The sequence below is a fragment of the Dermacentor albipictus genome, chromosome 2 (genome assembly GCF_038994185.2).
Source record: "Dermacentor albipictus isolate Rhodes 1998 colony chromosome 2, USDA_Dalb.pri_finalv2, whole genome shotgun sequence".
Classification (NCBI taxonomy): Eukaryota; Metazoa; Arthropoda; class Arachnida; order Ixodida; family Ixodidae; genus Dermacentor; species Dermacentor albipictus.
The window spans coordinates 18,661,136-18,685,300 of record NC_091822.1 but is presented as its reverse complement, the minus strand read 5'-3'; the positions used below and the strand labels follow the sequence as shown (position 1 = coordinate 18,685,300).

Below are 24,165 nucleotides of genomic sequence, written 5' to 3'. Positions count from 1 at the left end.
AAAAAACCGACAGCCTAATAGGGAGCACTAAGTTGAGCTCCTTGTTAGCTTTAGATTACATTAGTGCATATAATAAAAAGGTTAAAATATTTCAGGATACATATGAGCAATCGATTAGATCTGCAACCTTGAAACAAAGAAAGCCTGAAAATAAACGATCCAACCAGGAAATAATGGACCTATGCTACCTAAAAGATAAAGCTTGGAAGAGGTAGGAAACACCCAGAAGATGGTGACATATGTCAAGAGTTTAGTCTATTACAAAACTGTCATAGCTAAAATACAATAAGTTAAAAAGCGGTATTTTTTAAAAGTTTTCTTTGATGAGAATGAAGGAAGGAAAATGTGGAAACAGCAAATGACCTAATGGGAAGAGTAAAACAAAACAGCATTGACGATGCAATAAAAAGAATTTTGCTGGTCACGGTACTGACACGTATACATGTATATATTTTTCAGGTGGGCACTTTTCACCATCTAAAAAATGATATCGCTCAGAGTGGGACGCACCTGCACTTATCGGAAATTCCTCTAATGTTATCGACAGTTCTTGCTGCTAAGTGTTGTCACCGAAGCTTGTGTAATCTGACTGCATGTGCGACGCGAATTGTGTAGAACTTTCTGGAACAGATGCGGGCACCAGCGATTACTCTGGAACCTTCAATGGCTCATGTATAAAAGCCGACGCGCTTTACCCGCTCATCAGATTTTCGCCGATCACAGATTGTGTTCGCTGCTATTGTTGTGCTTTATGTGTAGCCTGTTTTCGTGGGCACAGGCTTCCCCAATAAAAGTTTCGTCTTTCACAGTACTGCTACTATGTTCTTTACAGTCACATCTGGTGGAGGTGCTTTGCAATCATGTACCGGATGTCCCCACAAAGCAGTGACCAAAGCCCGAACGTGGAAGACAACACCAACGTAGCCAAGAACCAGCGAGGTAGCCGCAGGTTGCAAGGACTGCCCCCGGAGCACGGACTTTTGCATGAGACGACCAGGAAGATGGTCGCCAAGTCAACTCCAATGGCATCCCCGGTGTCCCCATTGTGCTGCAGCAGCCCAGGGAGCCACCGACCTTCCGTGGATCATCATCTGAAGACTCTGAAACCTGGCTGGAGAACTATGAACGAATCGCAGCTTTCAACAACTGGGACTCTGACGAGGAACTGCAGCATGTATACTTTTGCCTTAGAAGACTCCGCCAGAACGTGGTTTGAGAACCACGAGTCTACCCTGACAACATAAGACCTGCTCAGTAGCGGCTTCCTGCAGACATTTACGAGCGTTGTGCGCAAGGAAAGTGCCGAAGCTACGCTGGAAGCCCGAGCACAACTACCAACGAGACCATAGTGATCTTCACCAAGGAGATGATGCGCCTGTTCCACCATGCTGACACAATGCCCGAGGAGAAGAAAATTCGGTTCCTCATGCGTGGGGTAATGCATGAGCTCTTCGCCGGATGGATATGCAACCCGCCCAAGACTGTTGTCGAATTTATTTCGAAGGACACAACTATTGAGAAGGCTCTCGATATGCGGACAAGGTGATATAATTGTCGATCGCTGACCGCAAACTATACCGAAGTTCAAGCACTCGGCAGCGACGACCTGCAGGAGACCATCAGAGCGGTCATTCGTTAAGAACTGCTGAATCTCCTTCCAAGGTCGCAGCCTCAAGTGGCCTCAATCGCGAACATTGCCAAAGAAGAGGTTCAGCGATTGCTTGTTCCTGAGGTGCAACCTCAAGTCAGCGCAGTCCCAGTCAGAAGCGATGACCTATGCCGATGACCTATGACGCTATCACCTGCTGTTAAGGTCCTCTTCCACAACTGCATCAGGGCCCTGGCGCGGTCGCGAAACTTAACGAAACTTCCATACAGATTGCAACAAAACCAAGAAAAGTAACAGAAGAACGACTACAGGCCTCTATGCGCATGCACGCACGCTGCCTATCTTCCAAGCATATCACAGGTGGATTTCCAGAGTATTATGTGCCACATGAAGCTGCATAATCTGCTGGGCTACAATAAAATTCAGCTCAGGGACTTGCGCCTCCATTTTACTGAGTTGAAGGCAGTTGTCCTAAAAATACCAAACAGGATATTAGAAACCGGGGTCATACTAGAAAAACTATCAATTGTGCCACTAGTTATTAAAAGTGGCAGGAAGGATGACTGAGAACTGCAGACTGATTTTATTATTGTGCACCATTTCTCAAATCATGGAAAAACGCATAGCATACGCAATGGAAGCATTTTGCGAAAAATTTGCTTTAAAGAATTACACACAGTACAGATTTGTTTGCAATGCAATCGAGAACAATCGTTTTACTCTAGCTTACTTGTTTTTTTACCTTACAAGGGCATCTGACATGGTAGATCATGGCCTAGTGTTGCACAAGCTAAGTGTTCCAGGGCTTCGAGGCCATTTAACAGGTTCTTCATTAATTATTTTAACAGGTCACAGTGTGTAAAAATTTATGAAGTATAGCACATTAAAAGCCATCAAAAATGGAGCACCACAAGGAAGTATACTGGGCCTAGCACTTTTTAATATTAAGTAACTGACCTCAGCCCAATAAGTTTAACATCGAAGTTTTTCACTATGCCGACGATATGGCACTTATTGACATCACAGACTACCACGAGGACTGCAAAATATTTTAACTAGACATACATAAACTTCTGGATGGTTCCAAAAACATTAAATTTTTCTGAATCCTCAAAAAACAGTGAGCTGCTTTAGAAACCCTCCCACAGGTTGTTCCACCCGAAGGAAGAATTATTTCCTGCACACGTCTCTCGCTGTCATCCTTGCAGTTGGACGCCACTGCAGTGCGAACTGCAGTTGCATGTTTGTAAAATGATGCAGATTGCGGCAGCTATCATACATAACCTCCAGGGGAGTTCTCCGATGAAATTGAGATTTAGCAAATATAGAGCTTCAGTGGAACCAACTTTATTGCATGGAATAACTTTTTCTGCTCCTGCTCAAAGTACATCAGAAATGATAAATAGAATAATAAAGATTGTAAACAGCATTACTTACATTACACGTTTACAAGAAGTACGCACTCGACAGAAGTATTACAAGTGAGGAATTTTTCAAGTAAGAGCTTTTCCGTTTTGTGGTTTTGACACGACACTACAAGCGATTTTAATGTGCCCGTTCATAAACTCTGTAACACTAAGAAAAACTGAAATGTACATTGAAGCGTTTTTACTGAACTATAATAAAGAATGATAAAATACTACATCCCCGTATATTTAAGGATTTTATAAAACATATGCTCAGTTTTTCAACAGGACTACCAAGTCTTCAGTACTGTATATGTCGAGAGCATGTGCTTGTAAACTGTTACATGCCTTCACTAATGCGTGTATTCACCTACATCATACTTGGTGTATCGTCGAGGTTGCCAGAGGAGATAATGGCGGCAGAATCTGCGTATACTACAGCCACGGACGGAGTCCAGAATATCGGTCATCTTGACACATTCAGTCTATGGGGCCATTGGCGCAAAGCTGTCCAAATTATCGGTTGGCGACTGTGGCTCAACTTCACTGTATGTTTACCTCTCTTCAACATCAAACTCTCAAATGATGTTGAGGTCAAACTGAAATTCACCTCACAAGCTGGAAACTCTCTGGAAATCTTTGAATTGCAAGATTTACCAATTCAGCCACGTCATTCTCAATCCTTTGTTATACAGGTCATTTTGTCATAAAGGCATCCGACTGCAGTCAAGAAGGGTGACTAACTAACGCACACAACATAATATGTGAAGTTTGCCCTGCAATGTCCTAGTTTCTTTAAGCTATTTCCATTGAATGTCCATGCTGTAATAAGTACAAGAGATCAAACTTTGCAGAGATATTAACCTTTAATATAGATGGAGCACCTTCAAAGGCACAGGAAACTGGCCACTTGGTAGTGCATCACAAATTCCTTTGAAGCCAAGATGGCCATCTAACAGACATGTTAAAATTTTAGTCAGAGAAACAGTAATATCAGCATAAAAACCCGTTGTGCCCAATGCATCAAAATATCATGTTTGCGGCTTCAACTGCAATGAATGCACTCAGTGCTAAAATTTTCACGTTGCAACAAAGTCAAGTTTCGATACCGCTCATAATCGTATACGCTACAAGCCCCCAGCACATGCATGATGGCTAGAAGAGGCCATACAAGGAAGTGTGCGTGGAGCAGAAAACCACAAGCGTATGCATGCGCAAAATAATGCTATAAAGAAATACACTCAACATGTGGCTGCGTATTCTTGTAGAATACTCTCTATGGCTATTAAGAGAGTCAAAGAAACATCAAAAACAAGGTCTTAAAGTACTTGCCCCATTGGAATGGCATACTAAGCGGCAAACAGCATTGCACAACAGCACTGCTCCATATTTTAAAAAGGCAACACTGGCCATGGCAGTGGCTGTACTTTACGCATGCATCTTGACAGTGCAATGTGTACCTATATAAACATGCAGTGTGCTTGCACCAAAGTATCAGCTGGATGTGAGGGATCCATTGGCAGCTGGAATATTAGAGCTTCCTTATTCTTCGAGAAGAGTACTCGATTATCGAGATTCTCCGACGGTACCGTGTCCACAGGCTATGCCTGCATAAGCTACAAAAAAAAAAAAAAACTCCCCTATCAAGAAGCGAAATTGCCATCCAGGTGCACAGTTACATGCTCAAACAACCAGTCCAGCTAAAGACATTGCAGGGCCTTTTGGTCAGCCACAAGCTCAGCCAAAACAACATTCTAATGTTGCACAGGAACTTTGCAACTTTCTAGCAGACATATTGCCCATAAGAGTGCACATGGTGCCACATGACGAGACATGTCTCAACAATACTCTTGGTTGGAAAAAAAAAAAAGATGTCGCTGTACAGTCAGGCTCATGGCAAAACAATACACTGCTCAGCCAAAACACTTGCAGTCACCAGGTATGCTTGCAGCACTGGTCTTTTCGGGAGGGGTCCTTCCAAAGGTGGGTAGGAGCACAGCAATGCACCACGAAGGCAGCATGCAATCGGGTTGGCACAACCGAGCATCTCAAAGCTGCTCGCTCTGTTTTGACAGCCAAACCAAAGAGGAAGCAGTGACACCAGCAGACTCTGGTCCCAGGAAATACAGGCCACAAATGACTGTCTGGTGCTTTGGACACTGGCTAGGTATCAAAAAGTGTTAGTAGTACCACAGGGCAACTCTAACAAGCCAAACAATGTCGCAAACCAGACCCAGGGACCGGGATCAGGACTGTCCTTTTCCAACACTTGTTGCTGCAAAAACAACCTACTGAGAGGACCTTTAGGAGGACTGGTCACAGTTCCACTAATTTCAGCTTGAGTTTACTGCACCTTGCTGACCAGGAGGCACTGCTGCACCCTGCGGAGCATGCATCAAGGGTTTGGTTCATCTGTGCTAGAAGGTGGTCGAGACGAACCCGCCCGCTCTTCTTGGATCAGCCCACTGAGGTCGTCTTCTGCTTCAGTGTCCTTGATGCACCCCCGGCTCAACAGGAAGGGCCGGATTATGACATTGTTGTAGAGGAACATGCCCAGGATGAGCACCAGGAAGCCAACTATCTGTGTCCAGTTGAAGCTCTGCCAACGCACTGCCAGAGAGAACAGCCAGATAACCAGGGTGCGCACGCTGTCCAGGACCATGCGTGTTGTGGCACTCAACTCCTTCGTCACGCTGATCCCGGCAAAATTGAAGAAGGAAATGCTCAGCACCGTGCCTGCACAGAAAAACCACACCACTGCACTGTGACTCACAATGCAAACTGGAGTCAGGTCAGGTTCATAGACAAATTAGACAGTATGACAAGGTGTGGACAGATGGAGAAAACACTTTTGGAAGGGCCTGTGCAGTTGTCTGCCCCGTCAAGTGCCATTTCAGGTTGGAATGCCCTTCCAGACGACATTGCTTGGACATCTGTCTCGCCAAAGAACATTTCCAACACAAGGAGATGCTAACACTTCACCTTCGTTCGCGTGGAAAGCAGTGCTTGCACCAGCATTTTTTGCTTCTTGGAGAGGCCAGCTCTTCGCACTCGGCTCGTACATGTAGGGAGTAAAGTATAAACCCCTTACAAGTGATCTTGCACGCGACAGCGAGGCGATGTCTGTCGCATTCACTCGTCGCCTGCAAGCTGAACTCCACGCGAGCGACGGCTTTGAGCGACAACTTCCCGGTATGAGGGCAGCAATATATGCAGCGAAACTAGCGTGACGCATGCTTTATCAATTTAAGTTGATGTATTTTACTGAAGGAGCATAAAGTATTTCTGAAGGTCTTGCACTAGGTTCTTATTTTTGCACATGTAAAATTCAATAGTTTGCTCGTTCCGTGTGACAAACAGTAGTATTTGAGTTATGTACATCCAGTTTCGGCTTCACATTATTGGCTAGTCGCTCATAGCATTTCCGGGCAGTGAGCGACAAGTCCTAGATTTTTAGAAACGAGCGATCGAGCGACAAGACCGAGCAATCTGTTCAAGTGACGGCCTGTTTTGTTGCTCGAAGCCGTCGCCCCATCACAGTCGCGCGCAAAATTGCTCTCGTGGAGTTTGGACTTAACGCCGAACTCCTCAGAGAAACGTAAGCTCTCGAAATTTTCCACGACCCTCTCAGCAAAACACCACCAAACTACTTTGTACCGTGCTTCGTGTGTAGCGGCAGCAGTCGGTCCGGACAAACGCCATTGTTGACGTCACGAGGCGCCTGACCAATCACAGGCGAAAACGAGACGCGCGAGCTGGGCGTGTCTGCTGCTGCACTTTTCGTCGAAGTAAAATATGTTTGCGCTTTCTTTCGCTCAATTTCGAAGCGATATTCGAATTCAGAGAGTTGAAAATCACGACGTACTGCTCTTCACTCATTTTTTCTGGAAAAGCTTTCAGCTTTCCTTTAAGCACGGTACATGGCATCTCTGTGTACACTACGGGCACCTCAACAAAATTAAAGGCGCCTACCCACTCGCACGTAATGACCATGCCCTTGACTGCCTCCACGGTTTCAGCTATTACTTCTACTGATCTTCGTTCTGGATATTGGCAGATTGCTGTCGACAATATGGACAGAGGAAAGACTGCAATCATAAGACCCAATGGCCTATACAAATTTAGAGTGATGCCCTTTAGATAATGCAACGCTCTGGCCACGTTTGCATGCATGGACTCCTTGCTCCAAGGTTTTAAATGGTTGAAATGTCTCTGCTACCTTGACAATGTCATCTTCTCGCCCATGTTTGGCACTAACCTTGAGCGTTTAAACTATACACAATGTTTTTCAGAAGGCGAAGCTGCAACAACTTGTCAAAATGTTCGCCTAGCAAAAGAAAGTCAGCTGGTCATTCAACGTGGTCACAAAGCAAGCGATCAGATGAGCACGATACAGTAGACCAAGCAGGAAAAAGGTGCCAGGCCAACAAGAGGCAAGTGGACGCTCTGGCCAATCAGTGGCGCACAGGCATCTTGTGAAAAGGTGCAATAACATCACGTCCTTCACACTAATGCCATGTTGAAGATGAGCGAAATATACACAAAGAAAAGAGCTTCAAAACAAGCCCAAGATGATGGCTGCTGGTTACCAGGTTCGCACATCGTGAGCGCATCAACTTCAAACATATTTGCATTTTTGCCCTTGCATTTCCAGGCATTTCGCATGCACCCTGGCATGTATAATGCACATTTGTTACAGCGAAGCTGTTAGCCTCTAGTTGGTCGAGATTTCTTGTGTTTGTCAGAAAAAAAAAAAAAATTATTGAACTGAATAAAAGTACGCCTCTCCTTTGGAATCAGGCATACAACACACAGCTCAGTATTCATTACAGTAAAGAAAAGCACAAAATAAGCCTCAAAACCACATGATAGATGAAAAGGCACCAGTGAACAATGCGAGGCACGTTCCTTCTCCCAGCATGCATTTTCCGGTAAAGATTACGGTTGCATAAGCTACTCCGGTGGGAAAGGGGCAACAGCAGCATAGGAATCAGTGAGTGACATCACCAAACTTCATACGTATATTAAAGGGAGACTTGCTTAGCATCTTATTCAGTTCATTGCAAGATCGCTATAGGTAGACCACGCAAAGTTAAGACTCCCAAAGAGCAGTGTGAATTCGATGAGCGTCGAAGGGTGCAAAATCGTAATGCTCAACAATGGTGTCGTGCTAAGACTAGGCAGAATAAAACATTTCATATCCCCATCGACGGCACTTGAGTGGTTCTTTAATAGCTTCGCTGGCTATCCACTTTTGCGGGGTCAGGATGGCGAGTCAATTTTTTAATAATTTGAGATTGAATTTGGCTTTCAGATTTTGCAGAGATTCTTGATTGCATAAACATAGCGTAAATGACTTCTACAAAAGTAGACTTAAAAAAAAAAAAATGATTTCAGGACCTGCGTCTCCACTCAAACTTAGAACGTCATTGGTATTCAGTACAACAATGCCACCGATATTTTATCTTGGAGGAAAAAAAAAGCACTTCATTCTATTCAACAGACATTTTAGAGAAAAAAAACTAAAAAAGACCATATATATACAGTAAAACCTCATTAAACCGTACCTGCCTAAACAGTAGTTTCGTTTTAAAAGCAGTAAAGTAAAATCCCCGACTGAGCGGCCATTGAACATAATGTGTTTTGTATCCGCATAAACCGTACCAGCTTATTGCGTCAGCATTGGTTAAAACGTAGCGTTTCCACTTTTCGTCGCGCAAACACGGCAGTGCGTCGTCTCCATCGGGCAGCCCGGCAGAACAACAAGCCTCAGAGATCGGTACAACGGCCTCCAAGCACTGTGCGTTTGTGCCTGAATCCACATCAACATCATTTCGACGGTGTGCCAGAGAGTGCTGTAGCATTGTGCAAGCAAGGACTCACGTCATGCCGAAGCTTGGATAAAAAAGTCGCCGAGTGCTCAGCATAGAAGAAAAATCGGACATCGTCCGTGCTATCGAACGTGACATGAAGAAGTTGGCGCTGGCACGCAACAGGGACCTGCTGTTGACTACAGTTTATAGCATTTGGAATATGAAGAAGTTGCTCGGCAGCGCTGCTGCGACAGCGAAGAGATGTCGGCTACGAGGTTCGACTGTTCGCCATGTTGCCTCTGTTGCCAAAGTGTCGACTACAGACAGTGATGAGGACGACACGGAAAGTGACAGCACGGGCGATTCAGGCTCGACAGTGGCAGAAGCTGCGCGTTACGTCAGCCTCATGAATGCAGTCGTCGCGACGAGTTGAGGGGCGCGATAACGCAATTATTCTAAACGAAAAGTATTCCGAACTCCGGTACCCGGCAATGAAAAAATGCGCCCCCGAGACTTCTGCAGCACTACTAGGCGAGTGCACGGAGAATACGTAACGTCAACGAGGAATCTGCCATGCGAGTGTTAACTGAGAAGAGGGGGCTGGCTGAAAAGCTGGCACGCAGCTTCAGCAAGTTTGAGGCCGCTGTCATCGTGCTAGGCTGGCGCGGCATCAAACGAAAATAACACTTGTCGTGCGAAGTGAATCAATGCTGCATGTTTTTTTTCCCCTTTCATTGCACTCTCTCCGAGTTCCGTTTTCGACAGGTAAGTGGGCGAGCTCATGCTATTTCGGTTAAGCAGTACTACCGTTTACTACGAACTTTTTCCAAGCTCCAGCCAACTACAGTTTAACGAGGTTTCACTATATAATTTTTTTTGTTTTTTAGGTCTCTGTACTAGAACTGAGCCAACTCAGCGTTGGCATATTAATTTGGAGTTCCTTTCAAGAAGAGTAGACAGTACTGCACGTCTCGATGCCCATGCAGTACCACAGCGTAACCGAAAGCTTGCTACATTTTTCCTGTGCAACGCTAGGAGACTCCCGAGCATGTGCAGCCCCTAAGTCTCTTTGCAAAACTTGTAAGCATTGGAATTTGTGATAAATTTTCCTATATTTGATTCTATATTTGGCTTTTCTTTCTTGATTTGATTCCATATTCGATTTGAAATCTACTATATGGCATTTGCACACCCCCAATTTAAGCTGATCAAGCATAGGATGGCAAAACAGATCGGGAAACTGGATGACCTACCAATAACGCCTAAGCAGACGTGCCAGCTGTTTTTAATTTGAATGAAGCCATCGATAGCATCTTCCAGCTGGCCACCGGGGTTCTGGAAGATGGTGTTGCCCGCTGGGATGAAGTACATAGGCACCAGCAAGATGCCCAGCACCACAAAGCCAAAAAAGCCTGCATACAGAGAAATGGCACAACCAATAATTCAATATGACTGAACACTGCAAAACACGGGAGGCATACGTGTTCAGCACACTTGCGGTGGCAAGTAATGGCCGACTACATGGCAGGTGCCTGTGTCCGCACATGCCGGGACAACGCATTGCTGAAGTTGACCAGGCTAAATCCCCATGGTAACACAAATTATCGGATTCATCTGCACTGCAAGTGGTACAGCACTATAACCAACACAACAATCTTCAAAGCCTACAACACATGCAAAAAATTGACCAAGCAGCTGTGCATATTTGACAATCAAAGCATGCAACTAGGACAACATCTTGCTAGGCTAGTTGGTACATTGCTTTGAAGAACCAAGTTGCACATTCAAAAAAGACAACCACAGGAAAAGGCGACACGGACGGAAAGAGCGATCTTTCCGTCTCCGTCGCCTTTTCCTGTGGTCTTTTTTGAATGCACAACTTGGTTCTTCAAAGCAACTGGGACGTTTCCTGTGTATTTGAGCACTATATGCACAGTATACTACCTTTATTTCAAATCCAGCAAGGGTCAAATTAAATGAAAGTCGAATGAAAGTGCCCAAAACAAGATAGTTAAAGTTATATCTAGTGCTCCATGGTACCCTGCAGCGGCTCCTCTAATAAAAATATATGGTTTAACCCTTATGGAAAACTTATGATTATTGCCTCAGCAAAACATTATGAGAAAAACCTCAACACTGTTCTAATCTAACTTGCCTTTGCGAAACTCTCATTACCAATACACATACATAATACAAGGAATTGGGAGTGCTGGAATGTGCCTCTAAACTGTACTACAGTCGCCGACCATTTATTCGGACCTCACGGGGACTGTGGAAATGTCCGAATAAACAGGTGTCCGAAAAAGCAGATCAAGAAAAAAAAAAGAACAAATTCTTTATTTCCACGCACTTATTCGGGCTCGGCAGTAGGCTTGAAGAAATCGTGAATGCGCCGTTGCACGCTGTTCCGTTTACGCTCAATGAGATAAGCCTGAATCTCGGAGAGGGTTGTACGGTCACTATAGGCGGCTGAAAGCACAGTCACTGCTTGTGCACGCTCCGCATGCGATGGCAGCGTAGCACATGGCGAGTCATCTTCCGACTCGAAGTCATAATCGAGTTCTGTGCATGTCAGTACAGCAGTATCAGCACCTGTGAAACTCAAATGAGATGGTGTCCGGAATCACAATGCAACCACTACGCAGGTCTCGGCAGAACATTTTCGGCGTCAGTAGGGAGCACATCGGAAGGCGACAAATCCTAGGCCTCCCGGCAGTCCCCAGCGCAGTCTGCGCGGGCATTGTCGGCATCATTAGACTCTTGAAGCAATGTTTCCGTATGCCGCAATCCATCACCGCAATCTCGACACAGCACACAAAGCAAACATCATCACGCCGTCACGCCGACACTAGTCGCACAAACGAAAAACGTGGCCTACTCGCAGCATCATGCACGAAGAAACAAATCAGCTGCTGGATTGTCTTGACATGGCTTACTAAGCCGAGACCGAAACTGCTGTAGCTACGAACCAGGCAGAAACGATGATGAGTGGGGATTTGCAGTAGCGCCACTTCGTGGGGCTGCAAGGAAGCTCCGTTCAAAACAAACATGGCGTTCAGCAAGCCGAACCATGCACCGGTCAGAGTTGGTGCATGGTGCTCTCGATAGAGTTGGCTTAAGGAGTGTCCAAAAAATCAGACGAGAAGTTGCAAGGTGTCCGAACTTTCGGCAGTTGTTATACATTATGGTCTATAAAGAGAATGGCGGTGCCGCGAACTAGACTGAATAATCGAGCATGTCAAAAATTTTTTTGCAGTCCGAAAAAATCAGTCGGCAACTATAATTACAGAAAGCAGATGCTCAAAAGTACAATTCCATAACTTTAATTAATTTTACGATTGCGGTATTGTGCTAGAAAAGCTAACCGCACTAGAACTTAGTTTGTTCCTTTGTGGCGTTTTTTTTCTTGTTTTGCTTTTTTCCCCATATATGATCGTTCCTATACAGTTAAACATGCCTCACAAACTTGCATATTACTTTTTGTATAAGACTGCCTGCAAGTTGATTTTTTTTTGTCTTCTACTTCATGTTATTATACCTGCACTAGTCACGCAAAACGCACAGATTATTCTTTGTTGCTAATTTTTGTCTGCTGAAACGTCAAGTTGCCTTATTGGCAGCTTTTCCTTTTCACCCCTTCATGTGCAGTGATACATGAATAAAATGTTTGAGTGATTGGCATAGGATTAGCCCAACGGATGCTAGCTAGCACAGCCTGCATACATAGTGGCAGATATGAAACATACTACAGTCAAATCTCGTTACTATGAACCCTACATTAACGAATTTCTCAAATTTACAAATATTCTAAAAATCCCTGCCAGATTGCCTATATACTCAAGGTAAAAATATTTGAGAACTACGAATTTCAATACAACGCACATTTCAGAATGATGCAAGTAGTTTATTTTCCCCTTTATAACCAAGGTACATCAGTATTACGAATTCGGCTAACAGTAACAATGCCGCAACTCTTGCGTGAAACAAACTGAGAGTGCAGTAGCTACCATCATCACCATGTCACCATCGCTATCACCATCACCATGTCGTGTGCCAAGTGCTTCACCACAAACATCGCCAAGAACTTTATGACAAAGGTTTGGCAATGTTCCCGCGAGATCCAATGATTAATGCAGCTAGCGACGGCACCAACAAGAAGAGAATGCTGCAGGTCAAATTGGACGTATTGCAGGAAACTGTCGCAGGGAAAAAGCAAATCGACATGTGCAGACACCGTGGTATTGCCCCATCAACCCTCGCGACCAGTTTCAAATACAGACACAAGATTGTCAAGCTTCACCAGGAATCTCAACTTGCTCCTACGAGGAAACAGCTGCGATTGGGAAACTTTCAAAATGTGGATCAAGCTGTTCTCATGTGGTTCAAAGATGCTAGACTGCAAAACGTTCCCATGTCTGGCCTAATGCTCTAAGAAAAGGCCTGCGAATTTGCTGATGCACTTCAAATAACGGGGTTCGACGCCAATGCGAGTTGGCTTTTTCGTTCCCTCCAAAGGAACGAAATAACTTGGCAGGTAGTCTCGAGCGAGGAAAAGGCTGCTGACAGAGAAGGCACAGATTCCTGGCGCACGGATTCCTGACACAATGATCATTTTCTAGAGGTGACTGAGTTGTACTCTGAAGACGATATTTTTAACGCGGATAAGACCGCATGTCTTTATCAGCTCCTGCCAGACCCGATGATGCACTTCAAAGGGCAGCAGTGCAAAGAGGAAAGTTGCATCTTCGCGTGACAGTCCTGCTCTGCTGCAATGCAACAGGCATGAAGAAAATTGAACCGCTCGTCATCGGCAAGTATGCGAAGCCTCGCTGCATGAAAAACATGTCATTACTGTACAATTACCGCACCAACAAACGAGCCTGGATAACCAGAGAACTCTTTTCCGAGTGGCTCATCAAACTCGACGACCAAATAAGGAGGCATGACCAAAGAATTCTATTGGTTGTCGACAACTGCTCTGCTCTCATTGTGCATGTTTGCTTGATGCACATTCACTTGGAGTTTCTGCCGCCTAACAACACAACCTTGCTGCAACCCCTAAGACCAGGGCATTATAAAGAGTGAAAGCAGAATTTTGTAAACACCTTGTGCAGTGGCTGATTATCAACCTCCGCCTAAAGCAACCGACAGCATTCAATATTCGTCAGGCAGCAGAAATGCTCACAGGAGTTTGGTGGAACTTGAAGGCGTCCACCATTAGCAACTGCTGGCGAAAAGCAGGGCTTGTCAAGGAGTCCGTGCAGCTTGAAGATGACCTGGAGGTGACAGACAACCCAGGAGACCTGTGGGCCCAGGTTGCAGAACTGCTGCCTGCCATCTCTTCCTTCGACGACCATGTGGAGAGTGACAGCGAAGCACTAACGGCGCCAGACCTGACAACCGAAGAGATTGTTAACTGTGTTTGCTACGTCTCCAGTGACGTTGACGACCCAAAGGAAGACTGCTGTGGGTCACCGAACACAGAAGATGAGATCGTGTCGAACATGGATGTTTTAGTCCACATGAACAAAGTCCGCACTTTCATTGCTCGGTGCAATGACAGACCCACTGAGGTATTGCACAAAGTGGGAGATGCAGACGCATTCCAGTCGGTCGTGTGTGCCGCATGTGCCAGAAGAAAATCACCGATTCCTTCAAATACAGCAGCTTTGAAGCGAGTGAAGCATTTTTATTTGAGAGTAGGCTTGCCCACACATACGTCTACTGCCAAGGTACATCGTTTTCATTCCTAGGTTTGACCACTGGCTTATAACTGCAAGTCTTTCATTACAACGATATTTCAAAATAATGAATGCTTTTCGGTGGTCCCACACGATTCCTTATATAGAGATTTGACTGTACACTTTCCACCGCGGGCGTCAAGTAGAGCGTGAACCTAGCGTTAGCATTCACTTTCCATGCCTGCTGGCTCAGGGTACTTGAGATAGACACTTGCCTTCCCAGCCGACAGCCTGCAGCGGTGCCACCTTGTATTTGGTGACAAACTTTTCCTCGATGACCATCTGAGAAGCAGTGATCACCTGGGCCAGTACTATGAGCAGGTCACCTGAGAGAGAGAGAGAGAGGTTCAAACAGCTTCATTTCATCCCGGTAATTAGAACAAAACTGCTAGCATAACTGAAATTAGAAAAGCCTCGAGTTGCATCTCTAGCTTACTGTTGCAAAGCACTTCGTTTGAGCATTTTCCACATACCATATTAAAGCTAAAGCTTTAAACTAAAAACTAAAAAGCAACACCTTTCTTACAGTCATTCATACCCCAGACTTTTTAAAAGTGGCAGCACCTTTCTGCCGAGACGGTCACTATCGAGGACCATCACCTCCTCAAGAATGCACTAGATAACAAAGTACAGTAAGAGCTCGTTAATTTGACACCCGTTAATTCAGAAATTCGGATAATTTGGACAGCTCTATTGGTCCTGGCCAAAGTGCATGTCAGTCTATGGGACCAAACCTTCGTTAATTCGGCCCCGCACCGCTTAATTCGGACAAATGCTGACGACTGCCACTACATGAAAGTGTAGTAAAGCAGCGCTGGCACCACTGGAGTGAAACTGAAACCTGAGAGGCATCGCCATCGTCATCAATTAGTGGGGGCGATCGCAGCATCAGCGAACGTCGGTGTCTTCTTTCTTTGCTCCACTGTGCCTTCGATGCCATTTTCCCTTGTGTTGTTGAGTTGGCATCATTGCTTCTTGTGTAGTTTTCTTTTTTCGTTGTGACTGTTTTGCATGCCACCACTATCGTGTGCTACAGTGATGGCAACGCCAACAAAACAGCAGAAGTACGAAGCCAAGAACTTGGGGACTAAGGTGGAAATTTTGCAGGTTTTGAAGAACAGCGAATCGCGACAGCATGCTATGACCAAGTAAAACGTGAAGCGGAGCACGTTGGGAAGGTACGTGAAAAATTAACAGATTCTTCAAGCCTTCGAAAGCGAGAAGTTTCATGCATCAAGAAAGCGGTTGCGAAACGCAGCTCATCCCCAGCTCGAAGCTTTGCTGCTGTAGGTTACTGACTCTCGCAATGAGCATCTGCCTTTGAGCGGACCTCTCATCATGGCACGCTGCAATGATGAACATTGAATCGTTCAGAGCTTCAGAAGGGTGGTTTGCGAGGTCTGGGCAGAGACACAAACTCATCTTCAGAAGCGCGTGCGACGAAAATGCCAGCGTTGACGAAAGCGTGACCACCCAGTGGAAAAATGCGAAGCTGCTTGAAGCACATCGCCGCGTATGAACCAAGTGGCGTGTTCAATGCAGACGAAACTGCTCAATTTTTCAGATCTCTGGTTGACAAGACGGTGACTTTCAAAGGGGAATCGTGCATTGGTGGCAAGAAGTGCAAGCAAAGGATAACTGCTTTTTGCCGCCAATATGACTGGCACTGAGCGCTTGCCACTTGTCAATGGGAAGGCGCACAAGTCACGTTTTAAAAACATCAAAAGCCTTCCTGTCAAGTACAGAGTGAACAGAAAGGCTTGGATAACCTCGGACGTTTTTCAAGGCTGGCTGCAGCAGGCAGACCAGCACTTCATGTCTAAGGACCGCAAGATAATTATGGTCGTTAGCAACTGCAGTGCACATAACTGTACAGTCGAACTGAAGAGCGTCAAGGTAGTTCTTTTGCCGCCCAACACTACATGTGCCCTTCAGCCGATGGACCAGAGTATCGTTCACTACGTGAAGTTGAAGTACCAAAAGCACCTGCTACAGCGAATGATCTTATGCTCCGAAGTTGGAAAGCTGTACGAAGTGGACTTACTCGGCGCAGTGCACATCATTGGCCATGTGTGGAAAAATACACCTCCGCAACTCATAGCCAACCGTTTTCGACACAGCGGTTTTGTGAGGCCCGAGCATGCGGCAGTAGCCAACGAGGTGTCAGCCGAGTCCAACGACGATGCCTGCCCGACTTTCAATGCTGTCCTTCCCACAGATGTGACCTTTCAGGACTACATTGCAATTGAGGATTCTGTCGCCAGGACTGGTCTCCCGACCGATGAAGAAATTATTAATGATGTCACGGGCGCCCAGGAAGACCACGATTCAGACAAAGATTCATGCGAGGAGGTGCAGCTGCGACCTCATCGCACCTCACGAGAAGTCATGGAGGCGCTTTTGATATTGGAGGACGTTTGCCTGAGCACTTCCGACAGTTTGCGGGCTGTTGGCCACTTGGAAGAGTTATGAAAAATTGTGATGTCAGCCGCAGGGTGTATACCAAGTTTACATTTCCAAATTCCCTGAGTGACACAGAACTTTGTTTTATGTCAAGACGGGCTCCCTACATCACGTCACCCAATGGTGTCACTTTCTAGTAAGCACAAAAAAAAAAACAACTTAGTCCAGTTTGAATAGTAAGGGGTAGTATTTATTTTATTCAAAAAGAAAACAGAAGGGAGGGGCTAGTAAAATGCACAGCGAATAAAATATCTTCGAAAGAAATAATAAAACCCACTGCACAGCGAGTCCAACATTCTCAAATACGAACAAGAAAAAGGTGCATGCAGAATAATTTCGAATTAAGCTATTTCTATCAATTGATAGCAAGCTAATTGGTATGAGGCCCAAACTTTATTACAAGTGAGATTATCTCGCAACAGCTGGTAAGTCAACCTCAACTGTTCCTGACATACTCTCAGCCTGCACACAACACCTCAGTGTTGCATTTCACTGTTTTAAAGAGTTTTTTTGCTTGGTTGAGGGACACCTGCATCTTGGCATCAGCCAACACTTTGTTTTTAGAGTGCAAGCTCCTTCTAAAAAGTGGGCGCATGCTTCCCTTCCTGTTCATTGCTGAATGCGTAGGTGCTTGTCTTTTTGTTCTCCTTTGGCTGCGCATTCGCCACATCGGCCATTTGAAGCATCCTCTTGGACAACTGTACAGTCAACGTCCGATTTTTCAGACTCCCAAGGGGCCGCGAAAACGTCCGAAAAAATGAATGCATGTCTTTTACAGCCCTTAAGGGTTCAAATCGCCACAGCCATGTCCTAAAAAGCTCTGAAGGCCGGCCAGTACCCTTATTAGGCATACCAGTACTTGTACTGTGACAGGAGACGGCGGGTGCATGCGTGTATAATTAAGGAACACCTACTGTGTCCCATGACAGTTGCCCCTTCCCACAGTTGTTATGCTTCACAGCGTAGCATTACTATAATGAGGCGAAGCTGACTTTTGGGAACCGGCATTATGCAAGGCGCTGTGCATTCCGAACTTCGAAGCCAATCGCAATGACCACAAAGGCGGTATCGATGCCAATACTGACAGCGGCGAATTTTTTCAATGAACCACACAGCACAGAATGGCAAGTGGTTTAATACTGAACCTCGAAGCAGCTAGGACTAGCATTGACGAGGTGGTGGCTATGGCTACAGGCAGATCTGCGTGCGAGTGCGCCGGGTCAAGGCGGCGAAGTTATCAAAATGACGGCGGTGGTGGTTTTGATTAATGCTGTTTCAGACCTGCGGTCACGGCAAAAAGTCCAGAAAGCCAATTAGCCGAGTTATCCATTCTGTTGCTGTAGAATTAAATACAGTGAACTGCATATCCTCTTAGAACAACCTACCACGATCAGCAATCAAGCTCCATTATTTGGCATGCACATGGGGGGTACTATTGCACGTGCAGTGTACTCCACGACTCACGCAAAGTGAGACTGTTGGAGCTAGGAAATATCAAATAACAGAAGTATACCAAGGTTTACAATGACAGTAAGCTACAGCAGCCATCAACTAAAGAATGCGTGGCAAGACAGTAACAATGTCACTCGACGCTGCACCACACTTTCATTGCCATTGTCAGTAAGAGGCAACAATGAAAGAATAACCAACGGAATGTGTACGAAACTGAAAACACCCAGTATGTCAAGTGTGAAAGAAATTATGCAAAGCACTGCAGACAAACCCACTGTTTGCTTGATTATTTGATTACCTTTGGTAATGCTCCAAAACTACACGTAGGCTAGGAGAGCTAATGTAGCAGAACACTGGGTTGATACAAACCACCTGGGAATCAATACGCACTGAAATTTTGCCACACAGGCGGTCTTTGCACTCGTGAGAATACAGCTGACACAGGTGACAATTGAGCTCGACAAGAGAACAGGCCAACCTCCTCTGATGCCACCCCTCCTTTGCAGAACCTACGTGTGCACTGGCTCTTGGGAAGTAGTCGCCTGCATATTACGTGGCGAGAGCCTACTTTCCATGAGCATCTCATCCTTTATTTTCAAAATTAGGCTTCATGATTGTCACAAGCTGCCCCTTCTAGTCTTTTCCTCTATGCCAACAGACCGCACTGCAACACATGGTACGAGTCTGGCACATGAACGCCTGCTATCCCAAGTGGACCAACCGGTGATGATGCTGTTGGGGCCCTTCGTGGCATGGCTGTCGGGGAAGAGGATGTCCGACATGCCAACCACGACCAGGCCACACATGACCAAGAGGATGCCGAGCCACTCGTACGACCGCAGGCGGCGCCCCAGGAACGCCACTGACAGCAGGCCCGTGAAAATAATCACCGCACCTATGGACACAGTCAAATGACACAGTAAACTGTCACGCTACAAGATCACTAAGTATTTTTGAGGTACCATATTTTCCTGTGTATAACATACAGATCTTAGAACGACAGAAAGCTGAGCTAGTTGGCAAGGATTCATTACGCAAAAAAAGAGGTGAGGCGCACATACGAGTTTTGCGTCTTTTTTTGCCTCAGTGCTCCCTTCAGTTGACAGTCGGCATTTATGTTGTCCACTTCTCTACTCTTGTGTCCCGTCTGCACGCCTCAGCTCTTTTGTTGCATAATATAAGATACGGCTTTTTCCCTAAATTTTCGGCAGTGTGTCTCATCCAATGGAGCAACTTGTAAAGTTTACTGAAGTTGGTGTTAGCACTCTGAGCTTGCCTCTGAGTTCGTACTCAAAGTTGGGTGTTTGCTGATGCACGCAAGCTCCCCTATGCATGCACCTATGCATGCGCAGAGGGTGCAGAATACGTTGTTCACATCGAAATTCGGCACAATTTTGGCCCTTCCTTCATTATTTTGACGATGGTGGGAGATTGTGCAAGCACCTCACTTTCCGAACATCTTTTGGGGGGCTCGCACATCACTAAGCAGGTGATGTTTTATTTGTGCTCCTGCCTTGTAGTGCTGACAACCGCAGATGAAAGTGGCACCAGCCAATCACAAGAGATAATGAGAGTGCAAGTAAATGTTCGGATAGTGAGATGCTCGCCCGATATTGCCCCTTGCTCACCTTTGATATTGGCTGCCTCACATCTTGGGCGGCCAAAATTTTTGGTACATCAGCAGCGAGTAGTAGCTGAGCACATCAGAATTGGGTAAGCATGGCATTTTGCAATGAGGATATGTGCGTGAAATGCTTGTGTCCTATACAATGGTGCGACTTATACACAGCAAAATACGGCACATACAAAAGCACAACAACCCCTTGGCAATGCAAAGTAGCAGGAAAATCCTAACTTTTCTCTGCTCCACATTTCACAACTACTACAGTACTACTGCACAGCAGGTCACAAGTATCTTTCCAGTTATATTAAATGATTAATTGATTTTAATGTGAAAGCACTATGTCCCATGAGGCAGGAAAGGCGGCGTTGTAGGCAACGAGTGGTACCAAAAATCATCAACTAATGTGATGTCATTAGCATCTTGTATGACATCAGTAGTAATACAGATGATAGTAAATGATATGATCGCCAGTTGGCCTCTAGAGTCTGAAGGAGTATGTTTACCTAGGTCAATTAATTACGGGGAACCCTGATCATGAGAAGGAAATTCACAGAATAAAAATGGGCTGGATCGCATACAGCAGACATTGCCAGCTCCTGACTGGAAGCTTACCTTATCATTGAAAAGGAAGGTGTACAATCAATGCATTTTACCAGTGCTCACATATGGGGCAGAGACTTGGAGACTGACAAAGAAGCTTGAGAACAAGTTAAGGACCGCGCAAAGGTAGATGGATAGATGGAACGAAGATAGCTAGGCATAACATTAAGAGACAGAAAGAGAGCGGTTTGGATCAGAGAGCAAACGGGTATAGACGGTATCCTAATTGACATCAATAACCATTGGACAAGTAAAGTTTATTCCTATCCTACCCTAATTGACATAACCGTTGGATCATTAGGGTTACAGAATGGGTACCAAGAGAAGGAAAATGCAATCGAGGATGACAAAAGACTAGGTGGGGCAATGAAATTAGGAAATTCGCGGGTGCTAGTTGGAATCTGATGGCGCAGGACAGCAGTAATTGGAGATCGCATGGAGGAGCCTTCGTCCTGCAGTGGACATAAAACAGGCTGCCGCCGATGATGATAATGTTAATAGCAGTAGTTATGGGCAATTATAATGAAGTGAATTAAGGTGGATTACAGTGAAGTAAAGGGAATTAATGTTGGCACAAGTTGGAGTAAGGTTACTTAAGGTGGACTAACGTGAACTAAGGTGAAGAAAAGTGAATGAAGGTGAAGTGAATGAAAGCGAATTAAATTGTATTAAGGCTGTTATAAATTAGAGCAAGGGGATTAAGCCAGATTAAAGTGGATTAAGGATAGATAAGGCTGGTATAAATTAGAGCAAGGTGGATTAAGGTAGAGTTGCAGAAAACATGCGACAATGTATGACATGCATCACGGACATAACCAATTAATTAGAGAAGTCAATTTCTGCTTTTGCATTCAAATCACATAATACTTAACGAGAAGAAAAGGAGTTAACTGAGGGGTCGATTTTTATTAATCGCATCATGAGAAGCCGAGAAACAGACATCAAGGAAAACAGGGGAATTACTTGTACTTACTTATTGAATTAAAGAAATAAATTAATGGCAATGAAAGTGGATGAAAAAACAACTTGCCGCAGGTGGGGAACGATCCCGCGTCTTCGCATTACACTGCGATGCTCTAACCATTTGAGCTACCGTGGTGCGGTTTCTCCATCCACTTTCTAGGGTATTTATGTGTTACTACTAGAAGGAACCTTGGGAGTGTTAGCCAGCGCCACCACTCTCAAACCTTGGCAGTGGACGTAGAACATCCTTTCTGCCCCAGGCATCACGAGAACACGATTTTTATGCGTGAATCAAACTAGTCAAACCCACACATGCTACCTAAAGGTATCAATGTTGCCTGATTCGAGACTCATTATGCAAGAACAAGAAGGGGGCTAACCCAGGGGCCCAATTTTTATTAATAATTTCATGAGAAGCCAAGAAACAAAGACACCAAGGAAAACATAGGGGAAAAACATAGGTTAACCCCCTTTCTTCTCATTCTTACATAACAATGGTCTTGAATCTGGCAACATTGATGCCTTCAGGTAGCATGTGCGGGCTTACCGACTAGCTGCCTGTCAATTGTGCGCGCAAAAATATTGTACTATGAATTCGTACCAAGTCGCCCAACTATCAGTTCTGCTGCCGGTGAACGTCTCGTCCAAATATTGCAGTCATGCGTGGCATATGGAGCTTGCAAGTGCAGTGCAAAGTCGGCTTTCTCTCAACTGCTTTTTTTCAACAGAATCCAGTTCCTTTCTCTTTTCTGGACTCTATTTCGTATTATAGGAGATTCCTATACGTGGCTAGTATTGGCCAATAGCTGACATCAATCAAGAAAGGTGTCTGGGTATTTACCGTATTTACTCGAATCTAACGCGCACTTTTTTCCTGATAATACAGATAAAAAAATTGCGCGTACATAGAATAGAGTATGACCCTTAAGCTGCGTTACTATATGGCCATCGGCATTACAAAATTCCCACCTCGTACGTGCTTCGAGCCTAGCTGCTGTAGCTTTCTTCACGTGCTGCAGTATGTGTGCTTAGGCAATGCGTCCTTTGGCTTAGGTTAGTGCACTGTCAGTCCTCCCGTTTTCTGCGTTTGTTCTATCAGCACGGATGTTGGCACTACCCACAAGCCATCTGTTGGCTTGGGCAGGCCCAATTTGTACCCTGTAAATGCACAAATAAAGAATTTATTCATTATTAAAGTGCCGAGTGCAAAGACATGGTTGATCACGATGCTGCAACTAAAAGGAAAACAATCATGTGTGTGGAGACGGATGCAAATCGGGCCACATCACGGCATTCCAAGTAGGCGTCCTACACCGGCACGTGCTACACAGGCGCGGCCCCTATGTTGAAAACTATCTGTGATGGAGACAAGTCTACGTATCTAAGCGCACCGCCCTGTGTTGTTGTTGCTTAGTTCGCGTTCAAGTGAGAGGCCGCCCCAAGGTAAATTCGTGCCCCTCGTGCTACTGCACTTCCACACTCCAGCGTGTTGATAAAGAGTTTTTGTGGTCATTGAGTGAATATTTGTACATGCATGACACCATGTTTGTTAATTTAGTAAGCGAATGTTTAAAAGTTTATATTGCCAATAAAACTACTACCCTTACTTTTCATATAGCTGTCTACTAATTCGCTATTGTAATAGATGCTTCGCCTTTTGAGCGAAACTGTGACTTTTATATATCGCAACTTTAGTGCATTGGGAGTAAATCTGTTTTTTCCGAATGAGAGAAAGTTGTATTTCAGTATGAAAGAATGAGGTATGAGTTACTGTAAAGGACTTCTTTTTTTTAAGGTCATGGCAAACAGGTGCGCATAACAATCGAGCACGCATTAGAAAAGAGTAAATACGGTATTCACGCAGTTTAATAAACAGGCTGAAGTAAGCGAAAATGTCGTTTCAATATTAATAATTGTGTACCTCCAGAAGCCGGCTATCGTCTACTCACACTCGACTGTGGCCGCCTGTGTAGGAATGAAACTTTGGCAACCCTGCTTATTTGGTGTCATAGCTGTCGGGTCTTGCTAATGCCGACTAGTTTTGAACACTCAACCAGTGTCGAACCACACGAAACTTAAGGTCAGACCAAATGCACGCTGACCAGTATGCAACCATTCCTGCCTGCTACTGCTGAGGTGCCTTGGCAGACTTCACTTCGTATTGAGAGCCCTTCAAAGTGCACACATAAGATGTGGCTACTATCCATCAGTCAAGCAGCACAAAGCTGGTCTGCACCCCGTAGCAGAGATAGGATGAGCACGAGCGCGCACTCAAGCCTTGTCGTGCACAAAGCAAGTGCTGTGTGTGCACACTGCAATGGCACGTAGCTGCGATCTGCTACATAGTTTAAGCACCACGGCCACTGCGACGAGTCCGCTGGTTGAGCGCACTGTTGAAGACAACTGCATCTGGCACATCATGGGTGCTAAAATCAGAAATACTAGCTACGTCTAGGTGAACATTCAAAATCAAATTTCAACTGCATGCCACAGT

At 45.2% G+C, this 24,165-nt stretch overlaps 1 protein-coding gene across 3 annotated transcripts in view; it reads right to left on the bottom strand.

Moving 5' to 3' along the window:
- Nucleotides 1-2,934: 2,934 nt before the first annotated feature.
- Nucleotides 2,935-24,165, bottom strand: part of Tango9 (transport and golgi organization 9) — a 54,582-nt gene continuing 33,351 nt past the window's right edge. For all 3 annotated transcript variants that reach the window (XM_065452097.2, XM_065452096.2, XM_065452098.2), the window contains 4 exons: nucleotides 19,206-19,379; nucleotides 14,785-14,895; nucleotides 10,082-10,240; nucleotides 2,935-5,751 (listed from right to left, as the gene is read on the bottom strand). In XM_065452097.2, coding sequence (XP_065308169.1) covers nucleotides 5,411-5,751; nucleotides 10,082-10,240; nucleotides 14,785-14,895; nucleotides 19,206-19,379 — 785 coding nt within the window. In that variant the 3' untranslated portion in view covers nucleotides 2,935-5,410. The remainder of the gene's footprint in view (nucleotides 5,752-10,081; nucleotides 10,241-14,784; nucleotides 14,896-19,205; nucleotides 19,380-24,165) is intronic.